Genomic DNA, 18,760 nt, shown 5'->3' on the forward strand with positions numbered 1-18,760 from the left:
CTAGTAACAATCTGATAATGTCATATATACCGATATACCTCCTTTTACTTTTTATACTTGAAATACATTTTACTGATTTAACTCAAACTTGAAATATGAATATGTGTTTGCAACTTAAAGGGTCAATTCAATCAAATTACAATGAACCCATCAAAAATCACTCTATTCCTAGTCCACTGCTGTATATTTACTGTCCAGCTTGTCATTAAAGTGTCAGTAAAGTGCATTTTCAATAGATTATATGCAACAGACGTCGCAAAGTTCCCCCCAGAGTTCCCCACAGTAGAACAACAAAAGGTCCACTACGTCAACCTTTGTCAACTGTGAAAAATACAGTCATGTAGAACACTCTGCAGGAATTTTAGCTCATTTCAACAGGCTGAACTCATGCAACTGAGTCAGGCTGGTGGATCTCCTTGCACAAGCATGCCATTTTTTAACACTTTAAAATTAAGTGTTTGAAAGTATTTAGCAAAACTGTGTGTCTTCTTTACATGTCAAGGCAGAACTATTAGAGACCCAATCCCAACACTTGGACAAATATAACCCAAACTATCTGCATGACTACATGCCAACAGGGTTAGATGAGGAAATTATTTATTATTTAATTCATCCCTCGTCAGCAACACAATTTTTTTTTTTTACACAGATAACAGTACGGGAGAATGACACACAGACAGTATACAGAGTGTATATTACATTGTCTTGACATTTAATACATTTGTATATAGAAGTGAAATCCCTTACACACCACATTTAATTGACTGATATCCAATAAGTTAAGATAGTTCCTAAAACATGCTGAGATGTCACTTTTAAGAGCACTTAAGAGTATAATAGCATCAGTGATTGAAACAGACAGCTATTATGAATTCAAACATGCACACCATGTGTAGCAATTGAAATAACAGTAGACTCAGAAAACATGTCAAAAACATATGGAATACATTTACCATACAACTCAGATCCTGCCCATTGGAATCATGTCCATGTCTTTCAAAGACATCCACACTCCCACTTTGTTACACAGTTTTTCTATGAAAATTTTGTTGTGGCCAAACAATATAATAATGACATTATATAAGAATTTAAAAGCTCTCTCTAAAACATACTAATATTACGATACATTTATGTTAACTGGTATTTTTTGACACACAAGTCATATCTCCCTACATATTACAATTTGTAGCTGTATTTATAATAATATAAAATATTGCCTGGATGTAGTTTAGTGAGTTTGGGCTACATTTATTTAATGGATGGAAATTCTGCACATGGATGAATTGAGTTCATCCAATTAGCAATTTTTGTAGTGTAGTGTGTTTAGCTCACTTACATGAGGGTGGGCAGGTGTTGGTCTGGAAAAGGACAGGAACAACTTGTACAATTACTAGTGAAAAACTGATTTTCAGTAAAAAGGCACACATTCACTGAGAAGGTATCCTAAGGCAAAGAACAGACGGGCTTCAGCCAGTGAGGGGTGTAATGTTGGATTTCCGTGTATAATACAAAAACACTTAATAGAATTAAAAAGGGCAACAAAATACAAAATGCTTAGATGCAAGTGAACCATTCTTTTCAGTACACTTTCCTAATATACATCACAAAGTACAGTTTGGTTAATACCAGAGAGGCTCAGTTCTTTCAAACCCAGCTAAAAGCTTTTCTATTGATGAGGTGGGTAACTCACAGCAGCTTTATTACCATGCATAAATAAGGATTGTGACAGTCAGTGAAGCACTGGCTCTAGCTATAGTAGAGGTGCACGCGCTGAGAGATGGTGCTGCGACACAGTGGGCAGTTCTGCAGAGCGTTGCTGCAGACCTGACAACTACAGACGTGACCACAGGGAAGGAATATGACCTGAGACTGGAGAGAGGGAAACACATGGTCAGTTATCTGGAAAAGGGTGTACGTTTGTATATAATTGCTTATTAGGAAATATATATAGATATAGATATATTAAAGCTGAAGAACATAAATAGTGTGGAAATTCCTAAAGGCAACAAATACATATTTAAAATATTCTTAGAGACATCAAATATTTTGAGTTTTTGCTTTAGGATCTTTCTTACCCCAGTTTCCATGCACACCACACATTCAGAGCTTCCTGGTCCCTCCACAGGGCTGGGTGCTGAGGGGGTGACAGGTGTCCCTGGGGTGAGTGGTGGGCTAGGAATCTGGATGGTTGCAATATTGGAGAGAAATGGAGGGGAGGTAGGGGATGGAGCCGTGGGAATGGTTTCTCGTACCTCGTCCTGTGGCACAGCTTTAAAAGCTCCTGTGGAAGAAGAAAATTAGCAAAAAGTAGATGTGTTCTCCCGAAAGATTAGTTTTATGTGATTGTGCACAGGTCACAATGCCCTAATCATACTGCATCATCCTTATAATCTAATTTAAAAACATGTATAGACGGGTATAAACTTATTGCCATCTGCAAGAAGAAAATTCCAAGACAGCATCAACACAAAAATACAGGTCAAGTCATCCAAACAAAGAAAGAAGAAAAATCAGTCAAAAAAGAAACACTGAAGATATAGTTGGGTAAACTTATGACTTTATGGTACTGGCTCAGTTCTTGCCTTTTTATTGTTTTTCAATTGGGCAAAAGTTGAAGATGGCATCTATTTTTTTGCAAGCAAGCACAAGCAATACCAGAAGGTGACACTTCAGACAACTGATGAATCAGAGGGAAGCATCACTGTCAGTAAGAAGGTGAACCCTTAACCCTTGGCTACAGCTGGACTGGTTTGGGTTTCAGAAGAAATCTACAAACCGGGTGCCAGTAAGATTCAGATAGGGTCTGGGTAGGGTTTTGCTAGGTAGTTCAAAGGTTAGGCTAAATAGGTGTAATAATTACAGACAAATGTCTGCTTCGTTTACTTGTCAATATGGCTGTCAAGACAAGGGCCATATTAAAAAGAACTGTACAAACTAACCCTAACCGCATTGGGCTCAGGTTTGTTTTGGCCACCACACTCAAGCATATTTGGCCTGATTCATAGTCATAGTCTCATATTGCATAGTCTCATTATCTGAACACTAAATTCTTTTGTCTTCCTGCCAGAACATTACCATCACATTTAAGACAATCTCACAGCAGTTTGATGTTCTATGTCTGGAAAATTAAGCATCTGGTTCCAAATGTGAGAAGAGTTAAGTCAAGTGGAGGCAAATAGCTAGTCAATAATGAAGTAATGAGATCAGAACCATTGACATTTTTATTTTTCAAATGCAGAACTGCCCAGTGCATTTCTTGAGCACAATTATGTTCAGCTGTATTTGTTGATTTTTTTTCATATTGGAGCAGCAGAAAAGGTGGAAGTATCTTAAGCATAGTGTAGAATGTGACTCCAAAAAATCCTGGCTCTAACTAAATGCCATTTAAAAACAGTCAACTTTTCACTACTTATAGTGAATCACTGTTTTTGTTTTTCCCAGGAGTCATCATGGTTCTAGTAGGTAAATTTAGAAACCTAGCATATGTACTATTCTAGTAACCTCTTCTTGAACTGCCACCTTATAGTGGTGAAGGGGTCTGCGTGCTATGCTACCAGAGGCTTAAAGTCTCTCGTAGGGTTTCTGACAGGCCAGATCAAGAGCAGTTCAGGAAGCCTTTATGAATAGAGTACAATCAAGGACCACAACGTCATCTGGAATGGTATCACTGGGGCCCCATCCTGGGTCGGAGCCACCCAGGCAAGCGCCTGTTGGCCGGGCCCTCGCCCACAGGACCTGGCCTGGCCCAGCCTTGTTTGTGCTTATGGCCTAATAAGCAGTGTGGAGTACCCAGTTTACATTGGTTCTCTGGAAGTGGAAGGTGCTCTGATTGGGGACTCTGCTGTTCTACTGGGGGATTTCAACATCTACGTGGGCAACAACATAAACATCTGCAAGAGCATGACCGGGAGGTATGGCCTTCCCAATCTGAACCCGAGAGGCGTTTTGTTATTGGACTTCTATGCTAGTCACGGCTTGAACACCAGGTCAGTCATGCTAATAGAGTAGCACAGATAAACAGTTGAACTAGCGACTCTTGTCTCTCATTTTGGGATACGAGCAACCACTATAGTTCATCAGTCTATACTCATATCCTTCATGATATCTTACTTATCATGTTTTTTTTTTGTGTGGACAGTGGCACCATCTTCCAGCTTCAGACTGACCACCTTAACACACCTGATCCCAATAATCAGCAGAGGGTAGAGCAGGGACAGTATATACAATATGTGCGTATGTATATATGTACAACATTTGATGTGTTTAATTTACCTTCAGGTTGGTGATCTTGAGCCCAGTTCAGAAGAGCTCTCTGGATTCCTATTTCAGTAATGCCAAGCTGAAAACACAAAAATGAACAATGCTGATTGTTCTGCATCTTCAAGCTTAACCTGCATTCACCTTTTGGCCACTTGGAGGCAACAAAACAAGCTGTCATCGCAACTGTATAAAGTAATATAAAGTTAATCCAATATGGGAAAGAAAACTATCCTGATCTTTAGCAGCTAAATGTTTCACTTTTTGAGATTTTCACTGACAACAGCCACAGCAAGCAGAGATGCTGGGAGACTGAACCAAAATAGTCACATTGTGGGCTGGAAAACCAAAACACTAAATGGAGAGAAGGTAAAGAAAGCCATGGAGGTGAAAAAAAAACTGCAGTTAACACTGTAAATATTAACTAGAATTTTTCTCTTATCCATTTAACATATAACAATTTAGTCATTAAATAAACAGTCGGCAACAAATAATAACAAAATAATAATAATAAATGATACTATAATTAATCTCCCTGATTGTTCCTTGTGGACAGGCAGTTGCATTTTAGGCACACAAGTGCCTTATTTAGCCAGGAATAGGAGGAACCAGGAGTCAAACCAACCCTGGAGTCCGTAGACAACTGCCGTACCAACTGAGCCCCGGTTGTCCCGCTTACTGATTTTGACAAAATTATTATTCAAACAGTGGCAGCTGTGTCAATGTGGCAGCTAATATACATGTTCCATTAATGACTTTGCAGACCTTCTTGAGGTCGGAGGAGGTCATGTGGCGTAGAGCCTCAGTTGTCACTCGATGATGAGCCATGATCGGCAGGTAATGCTGAGCAGACATTTTGCACAACAGGTTGACTAACTCTTTCTCCACCCCCGCTTCCTGCAATAACATCACAAGTTTAAAATGGGACAAACGATTTTCACATATTTTCTGTTTGTCCTTGCTGCTTTGCTCTGTACAGTACCTGCATACGCAGCGACAGGGGCTTGGCATCCAGCAGTCTCTGGTACTGGATCATCCAGTAGTTCTGCTGGTTGGACTCAGACTTGTGCTCCAACTCCACCTGAAAAAACAGAATTATTACTTATCTTCAGTTGAGTTGCATGAAAACTGATAAAACATGAGGCAGCACTTAAAATCAATCAAAACACAGACTTAAAACTGCTATCTGTTCTTGTTTTCTGATCAGTTATGGCACAGACTGGTTGGCACCTTAATCTCGTTGTACGATGTTGCAATGACAATTAAGTTTATCTTTATCTTTATCTTTATCTCTATCTTTAGTTAAGTTTTTAAGTTAAGTTTAGTTAAGCTTTTCCACTGCAGGAACATAATTGAACCATAAACTGGAGCTTCCCATAGCCTGAGTAGAATAAATGGGGTAAAGTTCAGTTCTGGCTCACTAAGTTAATGCATTATCAACCCACCAAAAGTATATTGATCTGACTCAATAGGTTTTGACATAAATTAAATAAATGGAAAAAGAAACACAGTAAAAAAAATATTAAGAAGCCAAGGTACTTGGAATTTAAACATTCAATCAATAATAAACTATATTTACACATTTTAATAAATACAGATTTTTTTTTGAATAAACAGTGGCAAGAAAAACTAAGTGAACCAATTCCTCACCAGAACCTGTCGCAGCTCCTGCTCTCTCTGGTCCCTCTGCTTCATTAGGTGCTGCAACAAATCACTCAGAGCTGTGCGCTGCTCCACCAGAATTTCCTACACACACACACACACACACACACACACACACACACACATACACACACACATACACACACACACACACACACACACAATTCACTAAATATTGTCTGACATGATGAACATTATTATCAGCATCAACACACAGTTTTTGTTTTTGTTTTGTTTTTTACTGCTGACCATTTTCTAAAACATTGTGCATGAAGCAATGACTTGGATGGAAATAACCAAAAGAAATAATAACTATCAAGTAGACAACAAAAATTAAGTAGAAGACAGAAGGCAGTGACACCCACCTGCAGGTTCTCAGAATCCAGACTGCGTCTTTTAATCTCCAGTTTAGTCAGCTGCATTAATTCTGCCTCTATAAGTTTGATCTGGGGGGCAGTGGATAAGCAAACATGAAGCTATTAGAGAGAAGGGACATGCTGCTGAAAACAAAATCAGTGTGAAAACAACTGATGAAATGTTTTTTCTGTGTGTAGATAATATTACTCAGGGATTTATTGGTAAATATCTCTTTGAATATGAGTAAAAAAGAATTAACTATGATAGTTATGGTTGCAGATGATGACGTAGCATAACTATAGTTGAAAACATGTCATTAGAACTAAATCAAAGTGTCATAGATTAACATAAATAATTATTCTAAGCAAAGATGGGCTTCCTCTGCATTCAACTGTGGCTTGAGGTTTAAAGGTGAAGAGGATTAGCTCTCTAACACACTTAATGGAAACTGGCTCAGTTATGTTCAAAGCAGGCTCAAATACCACTATCAGAAGATATATGGCATATATGACATATATCAAGCTCTGTTCACTGAGAGGAAGAAAAGCTACGGATAAATTCACGTATTATTATTATTCGGATAAATACAGAGGTCCAGTAATGTTCATCTCCCTAGACGAGATAAAATACCGCAGTGGATGTTTCCAGCAAATCGACTACAGCCTGAGCAAGGAGAAGTCTCACCCTATTCTTTACACTGCGTCGTTTGCATCTTTGTGAGTCCTACTGCAGAAGGAGGATGACCTCAAACACACCTCAAAGCTTTTGAACTTACCACTTAAATAACTAAAATTACTGCATCAGAGTTGTATCCCTATGTCCACTAGTCAGGTTGTAGTTTACCCAACATACATGTCTGTCCAGACATGAGTCAGCATTGCTACCAAATGTAATTAAATTCCCTCCTGGTGTTTCTGAGAAACAGCATTGAAGAGAATAGGAAATACATATGAGGTCACCATGAAATTGACCTTTGACCATCTAAATCAAATCAGTTCATCCTTCAGTTCAAGTGGACATTTGAGCCAAAAAGGAAAAACATTCCCACAGACAAAGAGCCCACCAGTGAGGAGGCATACTCATGCAGCAGAGGCCATAGAGAAGGTTACATTTTAGAAAAAAATGCATAATTCATTCCTGTTAATAGTGGTAAGTGATGACTACGATCCTTGTGATGCTGTTTAATATTACCTAAACTATTTCTTACACAGTATCTTGTATCATGCCCACTAAGCTGAATTTGAATTTCCCCAAACTACAGAGAAATCACAGTATGTATTTAAATTTCTTCTGTTTGTTCTTGAGCTATCCCTCTCTTTGGCCACTTACTAATTAAATTAAAGCAAACAAAGTCAAATAAAAAATATGATTTTGATTCAAAGCTTAACTGGGATGTTTCACAAATTATGAATTTATGAGCAAGCTGAAGTTAATTAACTCAGCTTAGAGATGTAAATATGATATCTAACTACCACTCTTCACTTGCCATACATACCTGGTTGCGGATGTAGCCATGGACAGCATCTTTCTGCAGCTGTAGAGCCTGGAATGCTGCTTTCTGCATCTCCTCCTGCACAGAATAGTCAAAGGGTGTGACAGGTCACTGAACCTGGCTGATGAAATGATTCCCATTCAGAATAATTTTTCCACCAAGTTCTCATAACTCTAGTGGCACCTCATACCTCTTGTAAGATCTGGGTGATGGCTTTAGATTTGTCCAAAACCTGGAGGGACAGCACCATATCAAACTTCCTGTCCATGTTCTCTATGCTTTACAGAATGAGAAAAGAGAAAACACACAGAGTTTACGACATAGTACTGTGCAAAATGCTTAGGCCACTATTACATTTGCTTTTAAGCAATGTTAATGATGGTCATATGTACACACGTAGACAAATTGGTTGGTACCCTTCAGTTAAAGAAAGTAAAACCCCCAATAGTCACTGAGGTAACTTAAAATAGTAATAGTAATAATAAAAGTTTATTCATGAAAATCAGATATGGCTTTTGAGTTGTGGTTCAACAAACTAATGAAACTGGCCTGGACAAAAATAATGGTACCCCTAGAAAAGATGTTAAATTTGACCACAGGGACATGTTAAACTAAAGTGTGTCCAACCTCCCTGGACGTGGCCATGGGAGGAAAATTGATGACAAATTGAAGAGACAGAAAATACAAATGGTAACTAAAGAACCCAGAATAACTTCCATAGAGATTAGAGGTGAAATCCAAGATCAAGGTACATTGGAGTCAGATCACACTATTAGTCACTGTTTAAGCCAGAGTGGACTTTTAAGGTATTCCAGAGAAAAACGCGCTGTCCATCATCAAAAAGCTTGTCCAGCTTTTGTCCAGTTTGTTTTTTAAAAAACTTCAGTTGAACCAAAACTCAAAAACTATTTCTGATTTTCATGAGTTAATTTATTAGTACATTTTTATTAATTATTATTATTTTATTTATTTTTTTTATTTATTGTTCTATTTTTATATTAGGACAACCGCCAACAAACCACTTTTTCTCCATCCTCAAAGAAAAAACCTGATCTCCTGAGAAGCTTCTTCAGACTTTTAAAGATCAACCTGGCCTCCAGATGAAGCTGCCGAGGCAGAGTGAGGTCTTTACTAAATGTCTTTTTGTCCTCAAACTTGTCACTTTAACCATTAGAAGCTGTTTTTTAATTACTAATAATTTTGTGTTCTATATTTTCTAGTTTTATTCTACTAAAAAGACTAAGGTACATATATATCTGGTCATTACAGCTTTACAGTACTATATTTCTCATGCTTTCGCTTGTTAGATCCATCTACAATCTGTTCAGATCTAGTGTGTGTGTGTGTGTGTGAGTGCATGCTTAACCTTCTGCAAGCCTCAGAGACCAGGTTCCGTCTGCGGCAGTCACTGGCCTCTTGGAGAAAGCTCATAGCGCAGCTGTCTGAGAGCATCTTCTGCATGGCCACTACAAACAGAGAGAGGGAGAAAGGAGGGTAGAGATGGAGACACTTGGAGTTAAGAGGGTAGAGGCAGACACATACAGGGCTCCTGAAGCACGTACCTGTATCAGTATTTGACATTAAAAACCTGACAACCAATATTCATTTCTAAACATAGTTCAGCTGATAATTACATTTCAATATGTTAGCTATTTATCATTGTATTACAGACACCTGACTATTTCTGTGCTAACATTTTGCAGCCAAGATGTTTACCTGCCACCTCTCTCTTCCTCAGGGAATTGGTTTCTTCCTGTGTGATGGCAGTCAGTTGCTCAATACGGATCCTGTGTGGAAAGCCAGCAAGGAAGGAAATTAAATGAAAATAAAAAAACATCATAATATAAACTCAGTTCATACATACCACAATTACTTTATTTACCCAGTTACAATGAATCTACAGGTACAAACAAGAAATAAACTTAATGCTATAAAGAGCAGCATGTGTTTGCAAGACGTATGTGTGTGTGTGTGTGTGTGTGTGCACACATTTGTACCAAAGTCATTAAGTATCACAAAAGACATTGCAAGATATTACAATGAACAGCTATACGCCATCAGTCCTTCTTGCCCCTGATGAACTCCTTTGTTGTTGCCCCTGATGAACTCCTTTGTTGTTTGTCAGTGTGTCTTGGGTCATTATTTTGCAGCATCTTCCAGTTTGATCTTGTATCTGTAGACTTCTGAGTTCATTTTTCTGCAGCCATCATGTGTTACATCATTAATGAAGATTATTGAATATGTCTTTCAGTCACTTTGTCAGCCTGGCCTTCCTATTCTCTTTGCTAATGAGTGGTTTGTGTCTTTTGTGAACAGTAGATTGGGATACCTTCACTCCTGCCCCCTGGAGCTTGATGCTGATGTTACTAACAGTTGTTCTAGGGCCTTCTGATAAGTGAAAAGATGTAAATGAGTGCTGCCATAGTTTGGAGTGCCTCATATCTCTCTGCTGTAACAGATCTGGATGTTGTGACTCAGTCACTTCTCCACTCACCGATCTTCCTCCATGGTTTGAAGAAACTCAGCACTCTTTGCCTGCCTGAAAAGAAAAAATAAATACACTGCAGTTAGCAGTAACTCAGCTGTGGAGCTTTATATATAAGACACAGTACAAAACATCTAATATTCGCTGCAGGTAAACAAAAAATTCTTTACAACAAAGAGGGGTTGCCATTTTTATCCAAGTCCTACCGGTTGTTGTCCATCAGCATGTTGCTGATGCGACTGCTGATGTTGTCTTCAGCTTGTCGGACTTTCTCTAGCACCAGCTGCCTCTCGGCCTCCAGAGTCTTCTGCTGCAGGCTGACTCCCTGCTCCAAACGCTCCTGCTCCTAAACATCAGACAGGTTATATACAGAAATCAAAACCTTTTAAAATACAAACATTAGCTAAACATTCTGAACTAGTGAACTTTATTTAGTTACGGGAGTTTAGCTGTTTGCTGCTGTTGTAGTAGAAGCAGGTAAAAAGAACCATTCAGTTACACAATAGCCAGAGGCTTGTCACTGAACCAACAACTGAAATCTTTAATTTACAAATTATCCAAATACCAATCATACATTGATTATTTCAACCACTTATCCTGTTGAGGGCTACAGGGCTGCTGGATACAATCTCAGCTGTCAATAGGCCTAAAGCTTTAGGCCTTAGTTTATCTTAGGACTGACACATAGAGTAGAGGCAGACAACCCTTCACACCTACAGGCAATTTAGAGTCGCCAGTCAACCTAAGTGCATGTCTTTAGACTATGGGGGAAACTGAAGTACCCAGAGGAAACACATGCATGCACAGGGAGAACACATTCAAAGCTCCTGTAGGCCTGCCGGAATTTGTACAGCTGACCCTCTGGCAGTGAGACAGCAGTGCTAACCACCCTGATTGAAATCATGTCTGGTCTATTTAAAGTTTCCTTCAACTGAGTCCAGAACTTGATTAGGGTCCATATATGGCAAACTGAATAGAGGTGGGCCTTAGAGTGTGATGAGGAGTTTAAACTTTGAGAGAGACAATGACCTGAAGAAAGCAAACAAGCCATAGAGGAGCAGCTTCAGAACAAGTCTCAGACCTTGAGTGGCCCTGGTAAAGCCCACTTTCCAAAGCCTCTTTACAACTGATAAGAAAGAGTGTGAAGGACAATATGTTAAATACCTTTAACCAACAGGGCTAGAAGCACTGTAGTTACTTCAGTTGACCTCTAGATGTTTAAAGGACAAGCCTGTTGATATTCTATTTTTTTATTAAAAAAGAAATCTGAAATGAATGTTTCCTACTAATATGTAGGGATGCAAGAAACATTTTACATGCATTAATGATTAGAAATCATGTAGAAATGATTAAATCTAGATTGAAAACTATATAATGAACTCTATAATAAAAAGGTAAAATTGGGTACTCTGTATTGACATGTCATCCCATTGCTCTGGAAGCTCTATATTTTAAAAGAAAGATTAGTTGACACACATCATCAGTGAACTAGGAGGTAAACACAACAACATTAGGTTGTGTCTCTTTAGTTTTAATAGAAAGACAAAGCATCACTAAAATGCATTTTTCACACTGGTGCATTCTTTTAGTATAAAATGAGAAACCATGAGCATGTGGTGTACCTGTCGCACTGAATTGATCATGTTTTCCTTTCGGGAGTTGTTCATGAGTAGAAGCTGAGCATGTTCCTTTTGCTTCTCTTCCAGGTGCCGCTCAAAGGCAAGTTTTTCCTGCTGCTTCTGCTCCTGAAGGAAATAATTTATATTTTGGTTGGGAATTTGTAAAACCATCATACTGAAATTCAGCTATGTTGCACTTTAATCAGTAATAACACTGCAGCTGTATTCTCTTCCAGCTTGGTGCTAAATAGATTGTTCACAGTGAGTTGATTAGACCATACATAGAGCCAAACAACCAAAAAATGAGCTGAAAGATGCTTAAAGATAACTGGAGTCACACACCTTTCTCTTCTCGTAGTCATTGAATTTATTCTGCAACAGAAGTTAAAGAAGAATTAAATAACAGGCTAATGGCAGAAACTAGGTAACTCAGCAGTAATTAACAGCAACAGAGTGTAGCCACATCTTTTCATTATTACATCTCTACAGATGAATGTGTCAAAATGTGTCACTTATTTCAGAGGTGGTAGAAGTACACAAACTCAATACTCAAGAAAAAGTGCAAAGACATCCTGAAAAAACAATTTACACTACAAATTGAAGCACCACTTTGAATTCCTATTTTCTTAGCATTCCACTAAGAAAACTATATATTAAATTAAATAGTATTGAATTTGATGCTTACAATAAAATGGAAATACTCCAGTAAAGTAGTTTAAGTAAAGTACTTGAGTAAATGTACTTAGTTACTTACCACCTCTGACCTACTGTACCTGCCACGTCTCCTCCACGCCATCCAAACAGTCACATTTCTGTTTGCTAGAGTTTGACTCATTCTCCAGAACCGGCAGCAGGTACTGGGATGGGGGGCAGTAGTCCTCTCCCAGCTCTGAAAACCATAGTAAGGTCAAAATCCACCCTAGCTCTAAGTTCGATTCCTCCCTGTACTTTATATATATACAAAAGCTCACCGGCACATAGGAAGCGTTGGATGCTTTCTGTTCCCTCTGTACACACAGAGGGAGGTGGGTAGGACATCATGGCAGCATCAAGTGTAAAGCTCTGTCACAGTACACACACACACAAAAGATTTATATACAAATATATATGTACATTTTTAGCTTTCCTTTACAGTACAATAAAAAAAACACACACCTCGAGGGTGCGGATGTAGGCCAGAGCTTTAGGGAGCTGGACGATGTTGTTGTCACTCAAGTCCAGGGTACGCAGGCTGCTCAAAGAGCCAACTGACGACGGCAGCTCACTGAGACAGTTACCTATTACATACACAGTAATGGTGAAGAATGTAACCAGCAATTTTTTGGCTTAGGCATGTCCTCTCACTTGAGGTCAAAGCAAGCAGTAAATCAGGGTAATCATACCCTTCAAATGGAGTGTCTGCAGGCGCTTTAGATCCCAAACGGAGTCCGGCAGGTCCTTTAAAAGATTCCGTTCCACATTTAGAATCTGATGACACAAATAGATAAAATGGACACAAATAGATAATGAGTAGCTTTCATTCACATTCATTTCCTCTGTACTATGATCCAGGTTCAGGAGGAATTTACCTGCAGGGACACCAACTTCCCAATGTCTTCTGGGAGTGAGGTTAGCTTATTGTCATGCAGATCCAAAACCTTTGGAGGCAGACAGATGGATTCACTCACACTTAGTCAGTGATGACAAATGGAGTCAGACAAGGTAAGGTTTTATTACTCATCATGTTTGTGTCTGGTGTACACTACCTTTAAAGTGGCAAGAGTGCTGATGTCACATCCTTTAGGCAGTAGTGATGTCAGTTCATTGTTATGGAGAATTAGAACCTGTAGAGTAGCAACAGATGACATGTCATAGAGAGATGAGTTGAGTTGTGTTACTACACTGAGTAACAAATAAGTAGCCTATTACTTCAGAGCTACATGTTGCACTCTTACCTTCTTTTGTAGCACCTTGCAAATGGAAAAGACACTCGAGGGAACCTAAAGAAGAGCGACCAAGGATATCAGTAGCCATACAATTGTCACTTCATTTTGCAGACACCCTCCCTCATATGCATCTTATCTATGTATGTTAGTACCAACAAGTACAGCCACAAAAAGTGTAGCAAGGAAAAGCCTGGAGAAGAGTGAAATAGAAGAAATGCTTCTGTGCGATGTCATCTGATGAAACTCATTGATTTCTGATGATGCTGCTAGAGCTGGATAAGCTGTCAGTCAGCTGTAGTGACATTTTGAAGTTTCTTACATTGACTAAGACCTATTTTCCTGCTACAGGTGGGTCATATAGCCTCAAAATTATTTACATTTACATTTAGTCATTTGGCAGACGCTTATCCAAAGCGACTTACAAGTGAGGAACAAGAAAAGCCAAAAATCTAAGTCAAGAAGAAAAACATCGAAGCGTCAATATGTCAATAAAATGTGCAGCAATGAAATTTAAGTGCCTATATTATGCCCTTTTGGGGCTTACAAACAGGTCACTGAAGTCTCCAAAATGTGCCTGTACGCTGTCATGCTCAAAAGCTGTGTAGATTATTGTCACACAGTCTGAAAATGTGCATGATCAGACCCTTTCCAAGGTGACCGGTTTCGCTCTCTGCCGCTGCTGTTGTGTTGCTGTTTTCAGAGTGAGTCTGCTATAGTAGGAAAAACAATGTTGGACTGCAAGAGTGTTTGGCTGAGGTTGCTGAGGGGGTGTTTGAACTGAGCCTGAACAGGGATTGGGTCCTTGAGACCTAACAAAACATCATTGTGAGCGCAAACTTTGAATGGACCACGTTTTTTTCCCACATACAAAAAAAAAAAAAAGACAAAAAAAAAAAACCTTTGGTGTACACATCTAAAAAGTCAATAAAAAGTGTACAGGTGTAATGTAGATAGTATAATATTGCACACCTCTATTTTACGTACACATGTACATTTGTGGACACAATATTGTTTTAAGAAAGACTTGAAAACAAACATGTATCACTCTGTCCTTTATGGTTCTGCTAAAGTAATCTTTTCATTCTCATTTGCAGGTGACACTATAATCATCAACATACAACCCCACTGTCAGAAAAGAATGTAAAAGTAGGAATGTGTGTAAAATGTGAATAAAAACTAATTGTAATGATTTACAAATCTTTTAAGACCTGTATTTGACCCATGAAATGATGAAACTAAGAACTTTGCCTGTTTTCTCCAACAAATGTATGCTTACTAAGAAGATTTCACATTTGAACCTTTTCACCTCAGTGCATCTTAAATGAGCTCAAACATACTCACCTCTGAGAGTTCACAAGATGAAATGTCCAGGATGTCATCAGCACCTGCCTCCTTAGACTGAAGAACAGGAGAGAGCTGTTATTGGGTTTGTTTGTGTGAAATGAATACTGTTTCTTTGAGAAAGAAAAGATTTGATTTTATATTAACCAAAAAGACATTCTAATCATCAAACAAAAATGGCTGGACGTTGCCAACTGTGGGAGGTGGGGACTAGATTGTAGTTTGCTGGCATCCACTGTGACATAACCACACTCTTCTTACCAGGCACAGCTGATTTTCCAGTCTCTTCTGGGAGGCCTCGCTGGGTTTCTTCTTTCTGAAGAACAGAGGCATCCTAAGTCTTGCCTGCTATGCTGTCTCTCTGTCTGCTGGGTTGCCCTCCTATCCTTCTACTACACTACCAGAGCAAACACGTTGGACACAAAGACACCGTCTGCACACTGAGAAGTAAAACACATACACAGAAAAAAAAAAAAAACATGTAATATGTTGCAAAACAATATGACTTGAATTCATATTGAACAATCCTTTGAGCAAAGCATTGTGTCCATTGTGGCTATGCTTGGTAGATGACACTCCCGCAACTGCTGTACAAAAAATACTGAAGTAACAGGTTTCATTGTTGTTTTGATGTTGTTTCTGGTGTACAGAGAGAGTATTTGTGCAGCCAACCTGCTGCAAGCCTGTTGGAGACGTCCTATTTCTGTCTAATACTTCCAAATGCCCCTAAATTCAAAATATTTTCTTAGAAATCTAACATTTCTTTTTGTAAGAGGACCTATCACTTAAGCTAAGAGTAACATGTAACTGACTTGTGTCAAGATTAACGTCAACCTTTGCTCTTAATGACATTTCAGCACAGACATGTCCAGTTAGAAAACAGCAAACAGCATGATCCGCTTTGCACATGTTGTGCAAAATGGATCATGCTGTTTGCCTGGTCACCTTTAAACAGAACAATAACGTTTCACAATTAACACAAATTCCACCAATCTCTATGAATTCTGTACAACCAGTTTATTTCCAATCACTATAACTTTTATTTGACCGACACTGTGTAGTGTCCCTGCATGCCACACAAGTTTAGCATACTGCTGAAGCTGCTGATGAGTAGTAAAACCTGTGCACAAATGAAAGCAACAGGTCAACTTATGACAAGAAGAGAGGAAATACCACAAGAACCACCAAAGAAATGTGCTAGCCTGTTGCATGTGTGTTATATAAAACACTCAGGACAGTCGATTATTGTCAAAACAAGTTTATAAATTTGATTAATTATGCAAAGCAATAACAGCTATCTTTGCAATTTCATCATGCTCTTGCAATTGAATTGCATAAATGCCTAAAAATATTGAAACATGCAACATTGCCACAATAATCCTAAATAAAGTTAGTGCAATTTTGTTAAATTACTAGTTATGTTGGGGTATCACAATTTCATTCATTCATTCATTCATTTCAGAACCTTGATATGAGATTGTGTATGTTAATGTAACATGGTTTTGCTCTCGGTTTCAGAATCATTACACCTCTAGTGATTCATCATCCATCAGCAAGACACACTTCTTCTATTCAAATAAAAGAGAAGTGCTAATTTGTCCCCATACAGAGTATAACTATGTGATCATGACCTTACCACGAAGCTATATGAAGTACATAACTTATCAAGCACTTATCTACAGTTATCTGACAAATGTGAGCCTGCCTCACAAATGATGAGTCAATTAAGGTCTAAAATATTAATGAAGTTCAGTCACTTTGAACAGGGATTGCCAAAGGTTTATCCATGCTAGATGTACAATTAAGTTCAAGCAACTAAAATGTCGATCTTTGCAGAACTTCTCATCAAGTAGCAGGTTCTACACGTGAGAAAATGAAAAATAAAGACGATAATATGAAGTTCGGATTTTTTTCCACAGGTTGAAAGGCGACAGAGAGATATCATTAACAAATGTCGTGGGTTACCCATTCATTAATATATTACCTTACACTTCAATTCATCCTAATTCCAACCATTTGTTTAACTCACGTTTCAGCATGTAGCGTCATATGTGGATGTGTGTGTGTGTGTGTGTGTGTGTGTGTGTGTGTGTGTGTATGGATGTGTGTGTGTATGGATGTGTGTGTGTATGGATGTGTGTGTATGGATGTGTGTGTGTATGGATGTGTGTGTGTGTGTGGTTGCTCTGTGGATGTGGGCAGGCGGATGGAAGAGTCCCGTAAATTACGTAGCTAGCGATCAGATTTCCTCGCGCTAACGTAATAAAGCCTTCCTATAATAATCTTTTAAAAGCCACGTCGAGCTGCTGAATACAGCTCGTTTCACCCCAACCAATAAACACCAAATAAAGATTAAACTGCAAACTGTTAAACTGCAGCACACGACACGTCTGATGTTAGCTTCCCAATGACAACTTCCACTTCAGTTACATTTCAGTAAACACGAGCTAACGTGCTAATATGAAAACAATGAGCCGCTATGTCCAATAACGCAATGTCAACGCTGCGTCTGTCTGGGAAGTGTCACAGAAACGAAGTCTCACTCACACTCACACTCACACGCTGAGTATTTCTGCCGTTTCACCACTCCTCGGTTTTATGTAGGTAGGTAGCGTTAGCTGAAACATCCGATGTTTGCTAAAGTCAAACGTTAGACGTTACGTTAGCTAGCTGGCTTGTGATTGGCTGAGTGAGTCGGAAATCGAAAGTATCACAGTAGGTTAACAAATCAGATGAAGTTAGCTTCCGATAGGGGGTCGGTTAAGAGAAAAGCTCCTTCAGGTTTACAACAGTGTTTACCTGAAGGTTTTTAAACCTTTAAGTTGTAGTGAACATGTTTTAGACACCCTAGAAACACTCTCAACACGATCCGACTCAAAGTCAAAACTTTATTCAATTGCTAAATGACATTAAGGGAGAGGGGGTTAATATTTCTGCTATCACAAGACTTCAGATTATTAAGGAAACTCTAAAGAATCAATAATAACATCATAACAGAGTTTCAGATTTGTGAAACCTTTATTCTATGTGTGAATATGCAGTTCTTCATTTAACTAGTCTACATTTCTCTATTTCATTTTTGATCTTCATCCGCAGCTCTTTTTTCTCACTAAAAATCAAAACAAATAATTGATTACCCACTACGATCATTTTTATTCATGTATTTGAATTTTTGTCTCATAGAATAGAATAGAAAAGCTTTTGTTGTCTTTGCGCAAAAGATACAACAAAATTTGTCAAGCTTCACTTTGGTGTTTTCCAAGTCTATACAGGAACACACATGTAACCTGAGAACTTGAACTTTCAAATGTTTCCATTCAGCAAAGATTATTGTAGTTATCTCACCTTTCCTCCAATACTTTTACTGCTTCTTCCACTGCACAGTGTGTTTTAAAATCACCATAAAGAACCAACTGGCATGTGTACTTCAATGTTGTACTTTGGAAAAAGTTGTCATTTAAACCATTCTCTCAATACCTCAATGTTTCCATAATCCACATTTGATCATGACAATCATAACATTTATCATGTTTACATGATAAATGTTCTTTCATATCTTAGCTATGCTGTTGAACCAGTTGCTCAAATAAACTCTGTTATTAGTTCTGTAACTATTCTGCTT

At 38.5% G+C, this 18,760-nt stretch overlaps 1 protein-coding gene across 1 annotated transcript; it reads right to left on the reverse strand.

Moving 5' to 3' along the window:
• Positions 1-682: 682 nt before the first annotated feature.
• Positions 683-17,815, reverse strand: lrsam1 (leucine rich repeat and sterile alpha motif containing 1). Its single transcript, XM_026340047.1, has 25 exons — positions 17,686-17,815; positions 15,400-15,578; positions 15,139-15,195; positions 13,807-13,851; positions 13,618-13,695; positions 13,441-13,509; positions 13,255-13,339; positions 13,028-13,149; positions 12,844-12,934; positions 12,646-12,761; positions 12,215-12,244; positions 11,876-11,998; positions 10,460-10,599; positions 10,263-10,307; positions 9,485-9,555; positions 9,135-9,234; positions 7,959-8,046; positions 7,772-7,846; positions 6,285-6,365; positions 5,908-6,003; positions 5,240-5,338; positions 5,023-5,154; positions 4,273-4,339; positions 2,076-2,281; positions 683-1,869 (listed from the first exon to the last, which is right to left on the reverse strand). The coding sequence occupies exons 2-25, from the start codon at positions 15,469-15,471 to the stop codon at positions 1,747-1,749; spliced, it is 2,211 nt and encodes a 736-aa protein (XP_026195832.1). The 5' UTR covers positions 15,472-15,578; positions 17,686-17,815; the 3' UTR covers positions 683-1,746.
• Positions 17,816-18,760: the final 945 nt, after the last annotated feature.

The sequence above is a fragment of the Anabas testudineus genome, chromosome 22 (genome assembly GCF_900324465.2).
Source record: "Anabas testudineus chromosome 22, fAnaTes1.2, whole genome shotgun sequence".
Taxonomy (NCBI): domain Eukaryota; kingdom Metazoa; phylum Chordata; class Actinopteri; order Anabantiformes; family Anabantidae; genus Anabas; species Anabas testudineus.

Coding starts and splice junctions, on each gene's coding strand:
- lrsam1 (XM_026340047.1), bottom strand. CDS start 15,471: ATGCCTCTGTTCTTCAGAAAGAAGAAACCCAGCGAGGCCTCCCAGAAG. Junction 12,245..12,645: donor GCGTGGAGGAGACGTGGCAG/GTACAGTAGGTC, acceptor CTTCTGTTGCAG/AATAAATTCAATGACTACGA. Junction 6,004..6,284: donor TGGATTCTGAGAACCTGCAG/GTGGGTGTCACT, acceptor GTGTGTGTGTAG/GAAATTCTGGTGGAGCAGCG.